Source organism: Cervus canadensis, chromosome 9, assembly GCF_019320065.1.
Source record: "Cervus canadensis isolate Bull #8, Minnesota chromosome 9, ASM1932006v1, whole genome shotgun sequence".
Taxonomy (NCBI): domain Eukaryota; kingdom Metazoa; phylum Chordata; class Mammalia; order Artiodactyla; family Cervidae; genus Cervus; species Cervus canadensis.
Genome location: NC_057394.1, coordinates 18,406,208 through 18,421,932, shown reverse-complemented (window position 1 = coordinate 18,421,932; position 15,725 = coordinate 18,406,208). Strand labels below are relative to the sequence as shown.

General features: G+C 41.9%; 1 protein-coding gene across 1 annotated transcript in view; it reads left to right on the top strand.

The window, feature by feature from the left end:
• The window catches only part of LOC122447588 (ATP-binding cassette sub-family C member 4-like), a 337,265-nt gene that overhangs the window by 87,201 nt on the left and 234,339 nt on the right, over positions 1–15,725 (top strand). The window contains exons 5-7 of the mRNA XM_043478283.1: positions 4,251–4,340; positions 12,447–12,610; positions 13,777–13,902. Of these exons, the coding sequence (XP_043334218.1) occupies positions 4,251–4,340; positions 12,447–12,610; positions 13,777–13,902 (380 nt within the window). The remainder of the gene's footprint in view (positions 1–4,250; positions 4,341–12,446; positions 12,611–13,776; positions 13,903–15,725) is intronic.

The window sequence follows — 15,725 nt, the reverse complement described above, 5'->3', positions numbered from 1 at the left end:
GCTCCAAAATTACTGCAGATGGTGACTGCAGCCATGAAATTAAAAGATGCCTGCTTCTTGGAGGAAAAGCGATGACCAATCTAGACAGCAGATTAAAAAGCAGAGACAGTACTTTACTGACAAAGATCCATCTAGTCAACTATGGTTTTTCCAGCAGTCATGTACGGATGTGAGAGTTGAACCATAAAGGAAGCCAAGTGATAAGTATTGATGCTTTTGAACTATTGTGTTAGAGAAGATGCTTGAGATTTTCTTGGACAGCAAGGAAATCAAACCAGTCAATCCTAAAGAAAATCAGTCCTGAATATTCACTGGGAGGACTGATGCTGAAGTTGAAGCTCCAACACTTTGGCCACCTGATGTGAAGAACTGATTCATTGGAAAAGACCCTGATGCTGGAGAAAACTGAAGGCAGGAAGAAAAAGAGACAACAGAGGACGAGATGGTTGGATGACATCACTGACTTGATGGACATGAGTTTAACCAAGCTCTGGGGGTTGGTGATCGACTGGGAAATCTGGTGTGCTGCAGACCATGGGGTCACTAAGAAATGGACATGAGTGAGTGACTAAACTGAACTGTGTATTTTTTCAGCACCATTTATTGAAGAGACTGTGCTTTCTCCATTGTGTATTTTTGCCTCCTTTGTCTTAAATTAGTTGACCCTAAGTGTATGGGTTTATTTCTGGGCTCTCTATACTGCTCCATTGATCTATGTGTCTGTTTTTGTGCCAGTATCATACTCTCTTCCCTTGGGTTTCCCTTGTGGCTCAGCTGGTAAAGAATCTGCCTGCAATGTGGGAGACCTGGGTTTGATCCCTGGGTTGGGAAGATCCCCTGGAGAAGAGAAAGACCACCCACTCTAGTATTCTGGCCTGAAGAATTCCATGGACTGTATAGTCAATGGGGCCACAAAGAGTTGGACATGGCTGAGTGACTTTCACTTCACTTTCATACTATCATTTTGATTACTGTGGCTTTGTACTATGGTCGAAGTCAAGGAGTGTGATTCCTCCAGCTTTGTTGTTCTTCTTCAATTTTTTTTGACTATTTGACTGTTCGTGTCATTTGTTTTTCCATACAAATTTTATACTTTTTTGTTCCAGTTCTGTGAAAAATGTCATTGGTAATTGATAGGCGTTGCATTGAATCTGTAGATTGTCTTGAGTAGTACAGTCATTTTGACAATACTAATCTTTCCAATCCAAGAACATAGTATATCTTTCCATCTGTTTTGTCATCTTCAATTTCTTTCATCAGTGTCTTATAGTTTCAGGGGCACAGATCTTTTACCTCCTTAGGTAGGTTCATTCCTAGGCATTTTAGTCTTTTTGATGCAGTGGTAAACGGGATTGTTTCCTTAATTTCCCTTTCTGATACTTTGTTAATAATGTATAGAAATGCAGCACATTTTTGTATATTAATTTTATATCCTGAAACTTTACCAAATTCATTGATGAACTCTAATAGTTTTCTGGTAGTGTCTTTAGGATTTCCTATGTATAGTATCATGTCTTCTACAAATAGTGACAGTTTGACTTCTTTCTTTCCAATTTAGATTCTTTGTATTTAAAAGAATTGTCTTTTTACAAAGTCAGAAATTGCTGAGGTAAAACCATAGAGGTAGCAGGGATTTCCAGAACTATTGTTCAGTCGTGTCTAACTCTTTGCCACCCCATGGACTATACAGTCCATGGAACTCCTTAGGCCAGAATACTGGAGTGGGTAGCTGTTCCCTCCTCCAGGGGATCTTCCCAATCCAGGGGTTGAACCCAGGTCTCCCCACATTGCAGGCGGATTCTTTACCAGCTGAACCACCAGGGAAGCTCAAGAATACTGCAGTGGATAGCCTCTCCCTTCTCCAGGACATCTTCCTGACCCAGGAATTGAAGTGGGGTCTCCTGCATTGCAGGTGGATTCTTTACCAGCTTAGCTACCAAGGAAGCCCCTCCAGAAACATGGGAGAGACAGTTTCCTCATGCACTTTCATGCATCTAGAATCCTGCTGAGGTGAAGAAATAAGATGTTTCTTTTTTGTAGGTTACAGGTAAGCTGACTCTTTAGGGCAAAAGCTGGTGTTGCAGAGCAGCTCTAAAAGGCCCATCTGAATGTTCCTGGTTTATGCTGAGGCCCTACTTGCTCATCCTGAGTCCTGGAAAGAAATTAGATTGAGTGTTAGAAATGGAATGGCTGCTAAGCTTATAGTCATAGTTTGTATTGTTGAATGATCTTGTGGGATGTATGATATATAGAAAATGACTTGTCTTTTAATTACCTTTCCACAACTGTGGCAAAATAACTTTTGGCTTTTGATCATTGATTTTTTAAAAAATTGCAACAAAATATACACAACAAAATTTACAATTTTAACTCTTTTAAAGTGCACCATTTAGTGACATCAGGTACATTCACATTGTTGTGGAGTTATCACCATTGTGAATCTCCAGAACTTTTTCATCTTCCCAAATCTGTACCCATTAAGCACTAAGTTTCTACTCCCGTCCCTTCACCATCATCACCATTCTACTTCTCTTTATGCATTTCACTACTCCAGGTGCCTCATATAAGTGAAAGCATATAATGTCTGGATTATGCCACCTAGCATAATGTTTTCAAGATTTATCCATGTTGTATCAGGTGTCAGAATTTAATTCCTTTTTAAGACTGAGTGATATTTCATGATAGGTATGTACAATCTTTTGTGTATTCATTCATCTGTTAATAAACATTTGGGCTGTTTCCATCTTATATCTATTGTGAATAGTGCTGTTATGAACATAGGTATACAAATAGCTGTTCAAGGTTGTGCTTTCAGTTCTTTTGAGTACATTCCCAGTAGTGGAACTGTTGTGCTATATACTAATCTTATGTTTAATTTTTTGAGAAACCGCCATACACTCTTCCATCATGGCTACATAATTTTATATTTTCTACTTGATCACTGATTTTTCTCTTTAACTTGAGAACTAAATGAAAAGTTTTTGTGAATTCTGACATTTTGTTTGGATCCATGGCTCCAGTTAGTGGTCCACTGAAACATCTCACAGTGGTCACTTCAGATTCCTGATCTCTAGGGCATATATTGGAACTTTTTACCAAATAAAGGGATCATGTAAAACAGGCTGTTTTTTTGTAAAGTCAAGCATTAAAGGCCATAGATTCTTCACCAGAGTATTATTTTGAACTTTATTCTCTGCTCATTTTATTGTATATTATTTAAAAACATTAAAAAATTTTAATAAGTATTTATTTTTGTCTGTGCTGGGCCTTTGTTGCTTTGTATGGGTTTCTCTTGTTGTTTCTCTTGTTGAGGGGTGCTCTCTAACTGCAATGTACAGATGGTTTCTGTTATTGTGGAGATGGCTTCTCTTATTGCAGAACACAGGCTGTAGGGTGCTCGGGCCCAGGAATTGTGGTGCACAGGCTTAGTTGCCCTGCAGCATGTGGGATCTTCCCAGATGAGGGATCAAAGCTGTGTCCCTGCATTGTCAGGCAGATGCTTAACCACTGAACCACTAGGGAAGTCCTCTGCTCATATTGGAATGAGGAAATTAAGATCAAAGTTCTTAAATGATTTCACATGTGGTGTTAATGATTGATTCCAAGTTCCCTAATTTATAGTCGAAGTCCTCTAATTTCTTGCTTTAAGGCAGTTTCTCCACTCTCATCTAGTTAGGCTCAAATTTACTTTATTTTGCTCCTAAGTCTAAATCAACATCCTTACATTCTGGATAGACCCAAGTTCATTGAGAAACAGGTGGGGGATTTTGTTTCTACCTCCTACTCCTCCCTTTGCTGTCCTTGAGGGCGGGGCTTCTGCCACATTGAGGAGATAAAGGATGAACATGGGTCCCTAGAGCCCTGCTGTCAGGGGTTATCCTGCTCATCCTGATACCATGCATGACCCCAAGAAATTGTTATCCATTTTGCTATGTTTTTTTTTTTTTAAATTTTTTTCCATTTATTTTTATTAGTTGGAGGCTAATTACTTCACAATATTGTAGTGGTTTTTGCTATACATTGACATGAATCAGCCATGGATTTACATGTATTCCCTATCCCGATCCCCCCTCCCACCTCCCTCCCCACCCCATCCCTCTGGGTCTTCCCAGTGCACCAGCCCCAAGCACTTGTCTCATGAATCCAACCTGGGCTGGTGATCTGTTTCACCCTTGATAATATACATGTTTTGATGTAGGAATTTGTATCAACACAGGAACCCAATTCTCTGTGTCCCTCTCTTATTTCAGACCCTTCGCCTGAGTAACTCGGCCATAGGGAAGACCACCACAGGCCAGATAATCAACCTGCTGTCCAACGATGTGAACAGGTTTGACAGGGTAAGTGCCCAAGGGATCCTCTTTCATTTCTCACTGGGTTCAGCTTTTTGGGAGCCAAGTACTAGGGTTTGGTGTCAGCCAGGGTTTGTTGAGAACCTAAGGTAAGGGTTGTCGTTATCCAGCTCTCATCTCTTCTGTGTGCAAATTACATGTAAAAATATGTATTGTCCTGTGGATTCGAACTTTGTTTTTCTAATACTAGATAGGCAGTAGTGTTCTTTCCCAGCTTTGTTAGTGTCCCTAAAGGTCCTCCTGGTGTAGCCCTTCTTGGCACATGCTGTCAGTGTTGCTGAACTGTCTTCCTCCTCCTCTAGATTATGAAGGCCTGGTGGGCAGGGATTGTTATTTCCCCTGTGCCCTGTTCAGTGCTGCTGCACAGGAAGCCTGTGAGGAATATGCCAAGAAGCTGGTCTCCAGACGGACTCAACTTCCTGTCAGTTGTCAACCCCACCCTCTTTTTTTTTTCCCCTCACACTTACCTTATCACTATGTGGTACTTTTTTCCACTGTTTCCGCATCAATTTGCCATGAAGTGATGGGACCAGATGCCAAGATCTTAGTTTTCTGAATGTTGAGTTTTAGGCCAACTTTTTCACTATCTTCTTTCACTTTCATCAAGAGGCTCTTTAGTTCTTCTTCACTTTCTCCTTAATTGTGGTATCATCTGCATATCTGAGATTATTGATATTTCTCCCGGCAATCTTGATTCAGTCTTGTGCTTCATCCAGTCCAGCATTTCTCTTGACGTACTCTGCATATATTTTTGGGCTCCAAAATCACTACAGATGGTGACTGCAGCCATGAAACTAAAAGATGCTTGCTCCTTGAAAGAAAACCTATGACCAAACTAGACAGCATATTAAAAAGGAGAGGCATTACTTTGCCAACAAAGGTCCATCTAGTCAAGGTTATGGTTTTTCCAGTAGTCATGTATGGATGTGAGAGTTGGACAACAAAGAAAGCTGAGTGCCAAAAAATTGATGCTTTTGAACTGTGGTGATTGAGAAGACACTTGAGAGTCCCTTGGACCACAAGGAGATCCAACTAGTCCATCCTAAAGGAAATCAGCCCTGGGTGTTCATTGGAAGGACTGATGCTGAAATTCTAATACTTTGGCCACCTGATGGGAAGAACTGACTCATTTGAAAAGACTGTGATGCTGGGAAAGATTGAAGGTGGGAGAAGAAGGGGACAACAGAGGATGAGATGGTTGGATGGCATCACCGACTCAATGAACATGAGTGTGAGAAACTCCAGGAATTGATGATGGACAGGGAGGCCTGGTGTGCTGCAGCGCATGGGGTTGCAAAGAGTTGGACATGACTGACAGACTGAACTGAACTGAACTGAATGCAGTACTAGGATGCAATCTCAAAAACGACAGAATGATTTCCATTCATTTCTAAGGCAAACCATTCAATATCACAGTAACCCAAATCTATGCCCTGACAAGTAATGCTGAAGAAGTTGAATCTGAACAGTTCTATTAAGACATACAAAACCTTCTAGAACTAACACCCAAAAAAGATGTCCTCTTCATTACAGGGGACTGGAATGCAAAAGTAGGAAGTCAAGAGCTACCTGCAGTAACAGGCAAAATTGGCCTTGGAGTACAAAATGAAGCAGAGCAAAGGCTAACAGAGTTTTGCCAAAGGAACACACTGGTCATAGCAAACACCCTCTTTCAAAAACACAAGAGAAAACTCTACACATGGACATCACCAGATGGTCAATACCGAAATCAGATTGATAATATTCTATGCAGCCAAAGATGGAGAAGCTTTATACAGTCAGCAAAAAAAGACTGGGAGCTGACTGTGGCTCAGATCATGATCTCCTTATTGCCAAATTCAGACTTAAATTGAAGAAAGTAGGGAAAACCACTAGACAATTCAGGTATGACCTAAATCAAATCCCTTATGATTATATAGTGGACGTGACAAATAGATTCAAAGGATTAGATCTGATAGACAGAGTGCCTGATGAACTATGGATGGAGGTTTGTAACATTGTACAGTGAAGACCATTTGCAAGAAAAAGAAACGCAAAAAGGCAGAATGGTTGTACACTGACATTGTGCAGTGAAGACCATATGCAAGAAAAAGAAATGCAAAAAGGCAGAATGGTTGTTTGACGAGGCCTTACTAATAGCTGAGAAAAGGAGAGAAGCTAAAGGCAAAGGAGAAAAGGAAAGATATAACCATTTGCATGCAGAGTTCCAAAGAATAGCAAGGAGAGATAAGAAAGCCTTCCTCAGCAATCAATGCAAAGAAATAGAGGGGGAGAGTGTCGTGTCCCGAGCAGGCCTCGGGGCGGCACTCTGGCCCCCCCCCCCCAAAAAAAAAAAGAAATAGAGGAAAACAGTATAGACTGGGAAAGACTAGAGATCTCTCCAAGAAAATCAGAGATACCAAGGGAACATTTCATGCAAAGATGGGTTAGATAAAGGACAGATATGGTATGGACCTAACAGAAGCAGAAGATATTAAGAAGAGATGATAGGAATACACAGAAGAACCGTACAAGAAAGATCTTCATGATCCAGATAATCACAATGGTGTGATCACTCATCTAGAGCCAGACATCCTGGAATGTGAAGCCAAGTGGACCTTATGAAGAATCACTACAAACAAAGCTAGTGGAGGTGATGGAATTCCAGTTGAGCTATTTCAAATCCTGAAAGATGATGCTGTGACAGTGCTGCACTCAATATGCCAGCAAATCTGGAAAACTCAGCAGTGGCCACAGGACTGAAAAAAGTCAGTTTTCATTCCAACCCCAAAGAAAGTCAATGCCAAAAAATGTTCCAGCTACCACACAATTGCATTCATCTCATACGTTAGCAAAGTAATGCTCAAAATTCTCCAAACCAAGCTTCAACAGTCCGTGAACCATGAATTTCCAGATGTTTAAGCTGAATTTAGAAAAGGCAGAGGAACCAGAGATCAAATTGCCAATATCCGTTGGGTCATAGAAAAAGCAAGAGAGTTCCAGGAAAACATCTACTTTTGCTTTATTAACTGCACCAAAGCCTTTGACTGTGTGGATAACAAAAAACTGTGGAAAATTCTTAAAAAGATAGGAATACCAGACCACCTTACCTGCCTCCTGAGAAATCTGTATGCAGGTCAAAAAGCAACAGTTCGAACTGGACATGGAACAATAGATTGGTTCCAATTGGAAAAGGAGTACATCAAGGCTGTGTATTGTCACCCTGCTTCTTTTATTTATGTGTAGAGTACATCATGCAAAATGACAGGCTGGATTAAGCACAAGTTGAAATCAAGATTGCTGGGAGAAATATCAATAACCTCAAATATGCAGATGATAGCACCCTTATGGCAGAAAGTGAAGAAGAACTAAAGAGCCTCTTGATGCAAGTGAAAGAGGAGAGTGAAAAAGTTGCCTTAAAACTCAACATTCAAAAACAAAGATCATGGCATCTGGTCCCATCACTTCACAGCAAATAGACGGGGTAACAATGGAAACAGTGACAAACTTTATTTTCTTGGTCTCCGAAATCACTGCAGATGGTGACTGCAGCCATAAAATTAAAAGACATTTGCTCCTTGGAAGAAAAGCTATGACCAACCTAGACAGATTATTAAAAAGTAGAGACATTACTTTACCAACAAAGGTCTGTCTAGCCAAAGCTATTGTTTTTCCAGCAGTCATGTATGGATGTGAGAGTTGGACTATCAAGAAAGCTGAGCCCTGAAGAATTGATGCTTTTGAACTGTGGTATTGGAAAAGACTCTTGAGAGTCCCTTGGACTACAAAGAAATCCAACCAGTCAATAGTGAAGGAAATCAGTCCTGAATATTCATTGGAAGGACTGATGCTGAAGCTGAAACTCCAATTCTCTGGCCACCTGATGGGAAGAACTGACTCATTTGGAAAGACCGTGATGCTGGGAAAGATTGAAGGCGGGAGGAGAAGGGGACGTCAGAGGATGAGATGGTTGGATGGCATCACAGACTCAATGAACAGGAATATGAGCAAGCTCTCGGATTTGCTGATGGACATGGAAGCCTGGAGTGCTTCAGTCCTTGGGGTTGCAAAGAGTCAGACATGAATGAGTGACTGAACTGAATGAAGATAATGGAGACCTCCTTCAAAAGGTCCCGTGTATGCACTGCCACAGTCAGTGTCCCCAACCCTGTAGCAGGCCAGAGCCAACCCATGCCTCTGCCAGAGGCTCCTGGACACTCACGGGGAAGTCTGGGTCAGTCTCTTGTGGGGTCACTGCTCTTTTCTCCTTGGTCCTTGTACACGCACAAGGGTTTTTTTTTTTTCCTGCCCTCCAAGAGTCTGTTTCCTCAGTCCTGTGTAACTTTTAGCGGCCCTATGGTGGGGTTAATGGCGACCTCCTCCAAGATGGCTTATTCCATACCCAGGTCTGGTGCACCCAGAGCCCCTGCCCCTGTGGCAGGCCACTGCTGACCCATAACTCTGCAGGAGACACTCAAACACTCAAAGGCAGGTACTGGCTCAGTCTCTGTGCCAGTCTCCTGGTGTGCATAAGATTTTGATGGCCACAGGACTGGAAAAGGTCAGTTTTCATTCCAATCCCAAGGAAACTCAATGCCAAAGAATGTTCAAACTACCACACAGTTACACTCATCTCACACACTAGTAAAGTAATGCTCAAAATTCTCCAAGCCATGCATCAACAGTATGTGAATGGTGAACTTCCAGAAGTTCAACCTGGATTTAGAAAAGGCAGAGGAACCAAATTGCCAACATCCGTTGGATCATAGAAACAGCAAGAGAGTTCTAGAAAAACATCTACTTCTGCCTTATTGACTATTCCAAAGACTTTGACCATGTGAATCACAACAAACTGTGGAAAATTCTTCAAGAGATGGGAATATCAGACTGCCTGACCTGCCTCCTGAGAAATTTTATGCAAGTCAAAAAGCAAGTTAGAACTGGACATGGAACAAGAGCCTGGTTCCAAATTGGGAAGGGAGTGCATCAAGGTTGTATGTTGTCACCCTGCTTATTTGACTTATATTCAGAGTACTTCAAGCGAAATGCTGGGTTGGATGAAGCACAAGCTGGAATCAATCTCCTGTTGCCAGGAGAAACATCAATAACCTCAGATATGCAGATGACAGCACCCTTATGGTAGAAAGTGAGGAAGAACTAAAGAGCCTCTGATGAAAGTGAAAGGGGAGAGTGAAAAAGTTGCTTAAAACTCAATATTCATAAAACGAAAATCATGACACCTGCTCCCATCACTTCATGGCAAATAGACAGGGTAACAATGGAAAGTGTTAAAGTGGCAGGCTTTATTTTCTTGGGCTCCCAAATCACTGCAGAGGGTGACTGCAGCCATGAAATTAAAAGACACTTGCTCCTTGGAAGAAAAGCTATGACCAACCCAGACAGGATATTAAAAAGCAGAGATATCAAAGGACCTTTTCGGACAAAGGTCCTTGTAGTCAAAGCTATATTTTTTCCAGTAGTCATGTATGGATGTGAGAGTTGGACTATCAAGAAAGCTGAGTGCAAAGAATTAACACTTTCAAACTGTAGTGCTGGAGAAAACTCCTTAGAATCCCTTGAATAGCAAGGAGATCAAGCCAGTCAATCCTAAAGGAAATCAGTCCTGAATGTTCATTGGAAGGACTGATGCTGAAGCTGAAACTCCAATACTTTGGCTACCTGATGGGAAGAACTGACTCATTGGAAAAGACACTGATGCTGGGAAAGATTGAAGGCGGGAGGAGAAGGGGACGACAGAGGATGAGATGGTTGGATGGCATCACCAACTCAATAGATATGAATTTGAGTAAACTCCAGGAGTTGGTGATAGACAGGGAGGCCTGGCGTGCTATAGTCCATGGGGTCACAAAGAGTGAGACACCACTGAATGACAGAACTGGACAGAAATCTCTTCAAGAAAATTAGAAATACCAAGGGAATATTTCACGGAAAGATGGGCACAATAATCGACAGAAATGGTATGGAGCTAACAGAAGGAGAACATATTAAGAAGTGGTGGCAAGAATACACAGAAGAACTGTACAAAAAATATTTTAATGACACAGATAGACATGATAGCATGATCACTTACCTCAAGCCAAACATCCTGGAGTATGAAGTCAAGTGGGCCTTAGGAAGCACCATTACTAACAAAGTTAGTGGGCATGATGGAATTCCAGTTGAGCTATTTTAAATCCTAAAAAATGATGTTGTTAAAGTATACACAAAATGCCAGCAAATCTGGAAAACTAAGCAGCGACCACAGGACTGGAAAAGGTCAGTTTTCATTCCAATCCCAAAGAAAGGCAATCTCAAAGAATGTTCCAAGTACCACACAATTGCACTCATTTCACATACTAGCAAGGTAATGCTCAAGATCCTTCAATCTAGGCTCCAACAGTACAGGAACAGAAAAATTTCAGGTGTATAAGCTGGATTTAGAAAAGGCAGAGGAATTATAGATCAAATTGCCAACATTCCTTGGGTCATAGAAAAAGGAAGGGAATTCCAGAACATCTACTTCTGCTTCATTAACTACGCTAATGCCTTTCACTGTGTGGATCACAATAAAATGTGGGAAATTCTTTAAGAGATGGGAATACTAGACTACCTACTTGCCTCCCAAGAAACCTGTATGCAGGTCAAGAAGGAAGAGTTAGAACTGTGCTTAGAATAATGGACTGGTTCCAAATGAGGAAAGGAATATGTCAAGACTGTATATTGTCACCATGCTTATTCAGCTTTCATAGAGAGTACATCATGTGGAGTCCTGGGCTGGGTGAAGCTCAAGCTGGAATCGAGATTGCTGGGAGAAACATCAATAACCTCAGATGTGCAAATGACACCACCCTAATGGCTGAAAGTGAAGAGGAACTAAAAAGCCTCTTGATGAAGGTGAAAGAGGAGAGTTAAAAAGCTGACTTAAAACTCAACATCCAAAAAACTAAGATCATGGCATCCAGTCCCATCAGTTCATGGCAAATAGATGGGGAAACAATGGAAACAGTGACTCACTTTGTTTTCTTGGGCTCCCAAATCACTGTAGATGGTAACTGTAGCCATGAAATTAAAAGACGCTTGTTCCTTGGGAAAAAAATGTTATAACAAACCTAGATAGCCTATTAACAAGGAGAAACATCACTTTTCTGATAAAGGTCCATGTAGTGAAAGCTATATATATATTTTTCACTAGTCTTATATGGATATGAGAGTTGTACCATATCATGAAGTCTGAGTGCCAAAGAATTAATACTTTCAGACTGTGGTGCTGGAGAAAACTCCTGAGAGTCCCTTGGATAGGAAGGAGATCAAACTAATCAATCCTAAAGGAAATCAACCCTGAACATTCAGTGGATTGACAGATGGTGAAGCTGAAGCTTTAATCCTTTGGCCACATGATGTGAAGAGTTGACTCACTGGAAAAGACCCTGATGCTGGGAAAGATTGAGGGCAAGAGGAGAAGGGGACAAAAGAGGATGAGATGGTTGGATGGCATCACTGTCTCAATGGATATGAGTTTGAGCAAGCTCCTGGAGATGGTGAAGGACAGGGAAGCCTGGTGTGCTGCAGTCCATGGGGTCACAAAGAGTCAGAAATGACTAAGTGATGAACAACAATAACTTCTCTTTCAGTTATTCATTCATCAGACATGAAGTCAGGTTTCAGGGATGAATAAGGTTTAGTTTCTGCCCTAGAGATATCAAAGCCCATCAGGGAGGTAAATACACAATTCATTATTGGAGGGAGTGATAGGTACGTAATGTAGACTTTCCTGGGGTTGCAGGGAGCCCCAGGGAAAAAGGCGTTTGAATTTTTGGACACAGAGAGAGTTTAGGGATGCCCTGAGATAATCTGCATTGTTGACAAAATCAACATTTTCCTTCCAGTGTGCCTGTCTGCTTCTCCCTGGACGTCCCTGAACCCAGCCTTGTGCTACCCCAGAACAGCATCATCTGGGGAGGATGCTTCTATTTCTGCTTCAGCAGGTTTAAAGCCCATTGAGATCATTTCTAATTAGGTTCCTGTCTCTTCCTTCAGAGCATATTGTTTCTAAATTGTGTGCTTATGGTTTTGCTTTTATACAGTTCTAAGAAGACTTTGTCTTTTTCTTTTAAGGTAACGATACGCTTGCACATCCTGTGGATTGGGCCACTTACGGCTATCACAGTGATCATCCTGCTCTGGATGGAAATAGGAATATCATCTCTTGCTGGGATGGCACTCCTCATTATTTTTATGCTTTTGCAAAGCTTCTCTGGGAAGTTGTTTTTATCACTCCGGTAAGAGAAACACTGGTTTAAAAAAATAGATGATATGTACTTGGTGAATCCACAGTCCATGCTTCTGTTAAACAACAACAACAACAACAACAACAACAACAACAACAACCTTCTCTGATCTCTTTTTTTGCATGTGTTGTAGACTCTTCAGGCTTAGCTAGTGGAGGCTCCATCCTTAAATCAAAGACTGATCTTGAAGTGGGAAAGGTGAAGCCATTTCCTGGCTCTTCCTGGAATTGTACTTGAATAAGTATAGTGTCTGTAAGAAGAATTTACCTAAGTCCAAGTTATTTAAACATTATTAAATAGTAATCATCCTTTAGGCCCAATTCAGGCTGCATATATTTTTGCTATGCTTGTCATAGGATCATTTTCAGTTATTTAAGTTCATATCTTATTTTTAATTCACTGTTTGCATTAAGTTATCAGAACTCCAAGGGCATAAAGACATAAATTTATAAAGTCCCACAGTACCAGCAGCTTATGTGATAAAAGAGTGTCTAGTGATTAAGGGTCTAATGGTGATGAGTTAGACTTGAAGCATATATCAGGGGATTGGAGGTGTGTTGTTTAGATTGTCAGGTGATGGAGATGTTGTGCTGTTTGAAGCACATTGAGCTCCTTTCTTTTCTTTTTTTGGTGACTTTATGCGTGTTATTTTTCTCTGCTTGGAATTTCATTTCTTATCTTTACTACAGAAAGATGTTCCTTATCCTTTGAGGCCCTGTTTGAGTGCTACCAGATCTCTGAAGCTTTTCTTGCTCTCCTTTCCCAGTGGAATTCACAGCCCCATCTTTTCTGCTGTCCAGCACTTTAATCCTATTTTAGTAAAGCACATTGTCTTTCCATTAGATTCGGGTGTCTTCTGCCTTCCCCTACCTGACCACAACCTCCTTGGGCAGGTGGTTTGTACCTGACTTACTTCAGGTCTTCCTTAGCCAATACTGCAAGTTCTCCAAGTTATTCGTTGAATTGGGCTGAGTGGTTGACTTCCTAATTGAAGTCTTCCTCCATTTGTACTTTGAGTAGGACCTGCCTGTGTTGTCAGCTTAGGAGAGTTGTAGGAAATCATTTGATCCCTGGTCTCTGACTGTGCCACTGCTGCTGTCGGTAAGGAAATTCTTGCTGTGATCACTAAGGCTTATCTCTCACATTTGTTCCCTTAGGAGTAAGACTGCAGCTTTCACAGACACCAGGCTCAGGACCATGAATGAAGTTATAACTGGCATCAGAACAATAAAAATGTATGCTTGGGAAAAGTCATTTGCAGAGCTTATTACCAGATTGAGAAGGTAACTTTCTGTATATGTTAAGCCACCATTCATACTTTTTTATTTCCTGTTTTTAATGAATGGTTTAAAAGTATTACTGTTCTTTTATTTACCATCCTCCTAAAGGAAAAAAAAATATGCTTATTTCTTATATAGAAATGAAATTTCACATATTAATACCCAAATCCCAAGGAAGCAATGATCCTAAGATGTTAGTATTTGAGTTGATGACATTTAAACTAATACTACAATGTTTTAGTAAGTATGTTAATATAGAACAAATGGGAAGATTGTAGAGATTGGGTATATTTGTATTGGGCCAAACTTTATGAATCAGTATTTTTTATTCGAAACAGAGCCATGAAAATACCTTTCTTTTTGAATTTGCTTTACATTTATAGAAATTTTTTCCATCTTTCATTTAAATATCTGACGAGTGTTTATATTCAAGCACAAGGTATTCATAATTCTCTGGCTGCACCCTGTTACCTCTCACCTTTGCACCTTTGTGAGGGCCCCTCCCTCTGCTGGGAATACACTCTCTCATCTTCCTTCTTCTCTGGCTTCCACCAACCCTAACTGACTCCCACTCATCTTCTCAGGGTCCATGTATGTGTGAATTGCCCTGACTTTACTGCTCTGGGTTACACATCTCTGCTCTGTGCTCCCTTGGGGGTCATGCTGACTGCCTCTGTCTGATGTCTTGGTGGACATGTGAAATCTTAGTTCCCTGACTAGGGATCAAACCATGGGTGCTGTGTTAAAAGCACAGAGTCTTGGAGGAGCCAAGATGGCAGAGGAATAGGACGGGGAGACCACTTTCTCCCCTACAAATTCATCAAAAGAACAATTGAACGCTGAGCAAACTTCACAAAACAACTTCTGATTGCTAGCAGAGGACATCAGGTGCCCAGAAAAGCAGCCCATTGTCTTCGAAAGGAGGTAGGACAAAATATAAAAGATAAAAAGAGAGACAAAAGAGCTAGGGACGGAGACCTGTCCCGGGAAGGGAGTCTTAATAGAGGAAGTTCCCAAACACCAGGAAACCCTTGCACTGGCAGGTCTGGGGGAAGTTTTCGAATCTTGGAGGGTAACCTAACTGGGAGGAAAAATAAAGGAAACCCACAGATTACGTGCCTAAAAGCAACTCCCAGCAGAAAAGTACCCCAGATGCCCGCATCCGCCACCAGCAAGTGGGGGCGGAAAGGAGAGGAGCGGGCGGCATTGCTTAGGGTAAGGACTGGCCCGAATGCCCTGAGAGCAAGTGGAGGGAACTTTCGTGAGATAGCAGCTTAAACTGTGGGATAGCGAGAGAGAGAGAGAGAAAATTAACCGGCCCGAACACACTGCTGGCAGTTCACAGAACAAAGGAACTGAGCAACTCCAGAGAAGAGCTAGCTGGCGGCGGACCGGCCCATCCCCGCCGGAGGCAGGAGGCAGGGGGGAGGGGAAAGGGGCAAACTTGGCCCCAGAGATGGCATCCCCTACCACACTGCAAACAGGCCTCCAGTTTCTAACCAAAGGCTACCTGAGATTCTGGATGGTCAACATCCGCCAGGAGGGTCGTGGCTAAACACAAGGTGCACGCACCCGACTGGCGCATGCAGAAACTGAGGCTGGAACCGCGGAGGGGAGAAGGCGCACCGCACCCAGGGAGAGTGTGCCCATCAAGCGCCTGGCTGCCTGAGCTGCTCAGGCCAGGGAAGGCACAAAACGCAGGCGCAACTGAGTCCGTGCTTTTGTGGAGTATCCGAAAACTGGAACCGCTCGCAACTCTGGGCACGCTCCATATAGAGCAGAGGGGAGCCTGAGCAGTGTAGACGGGGAAAGCACACACCCGTGAG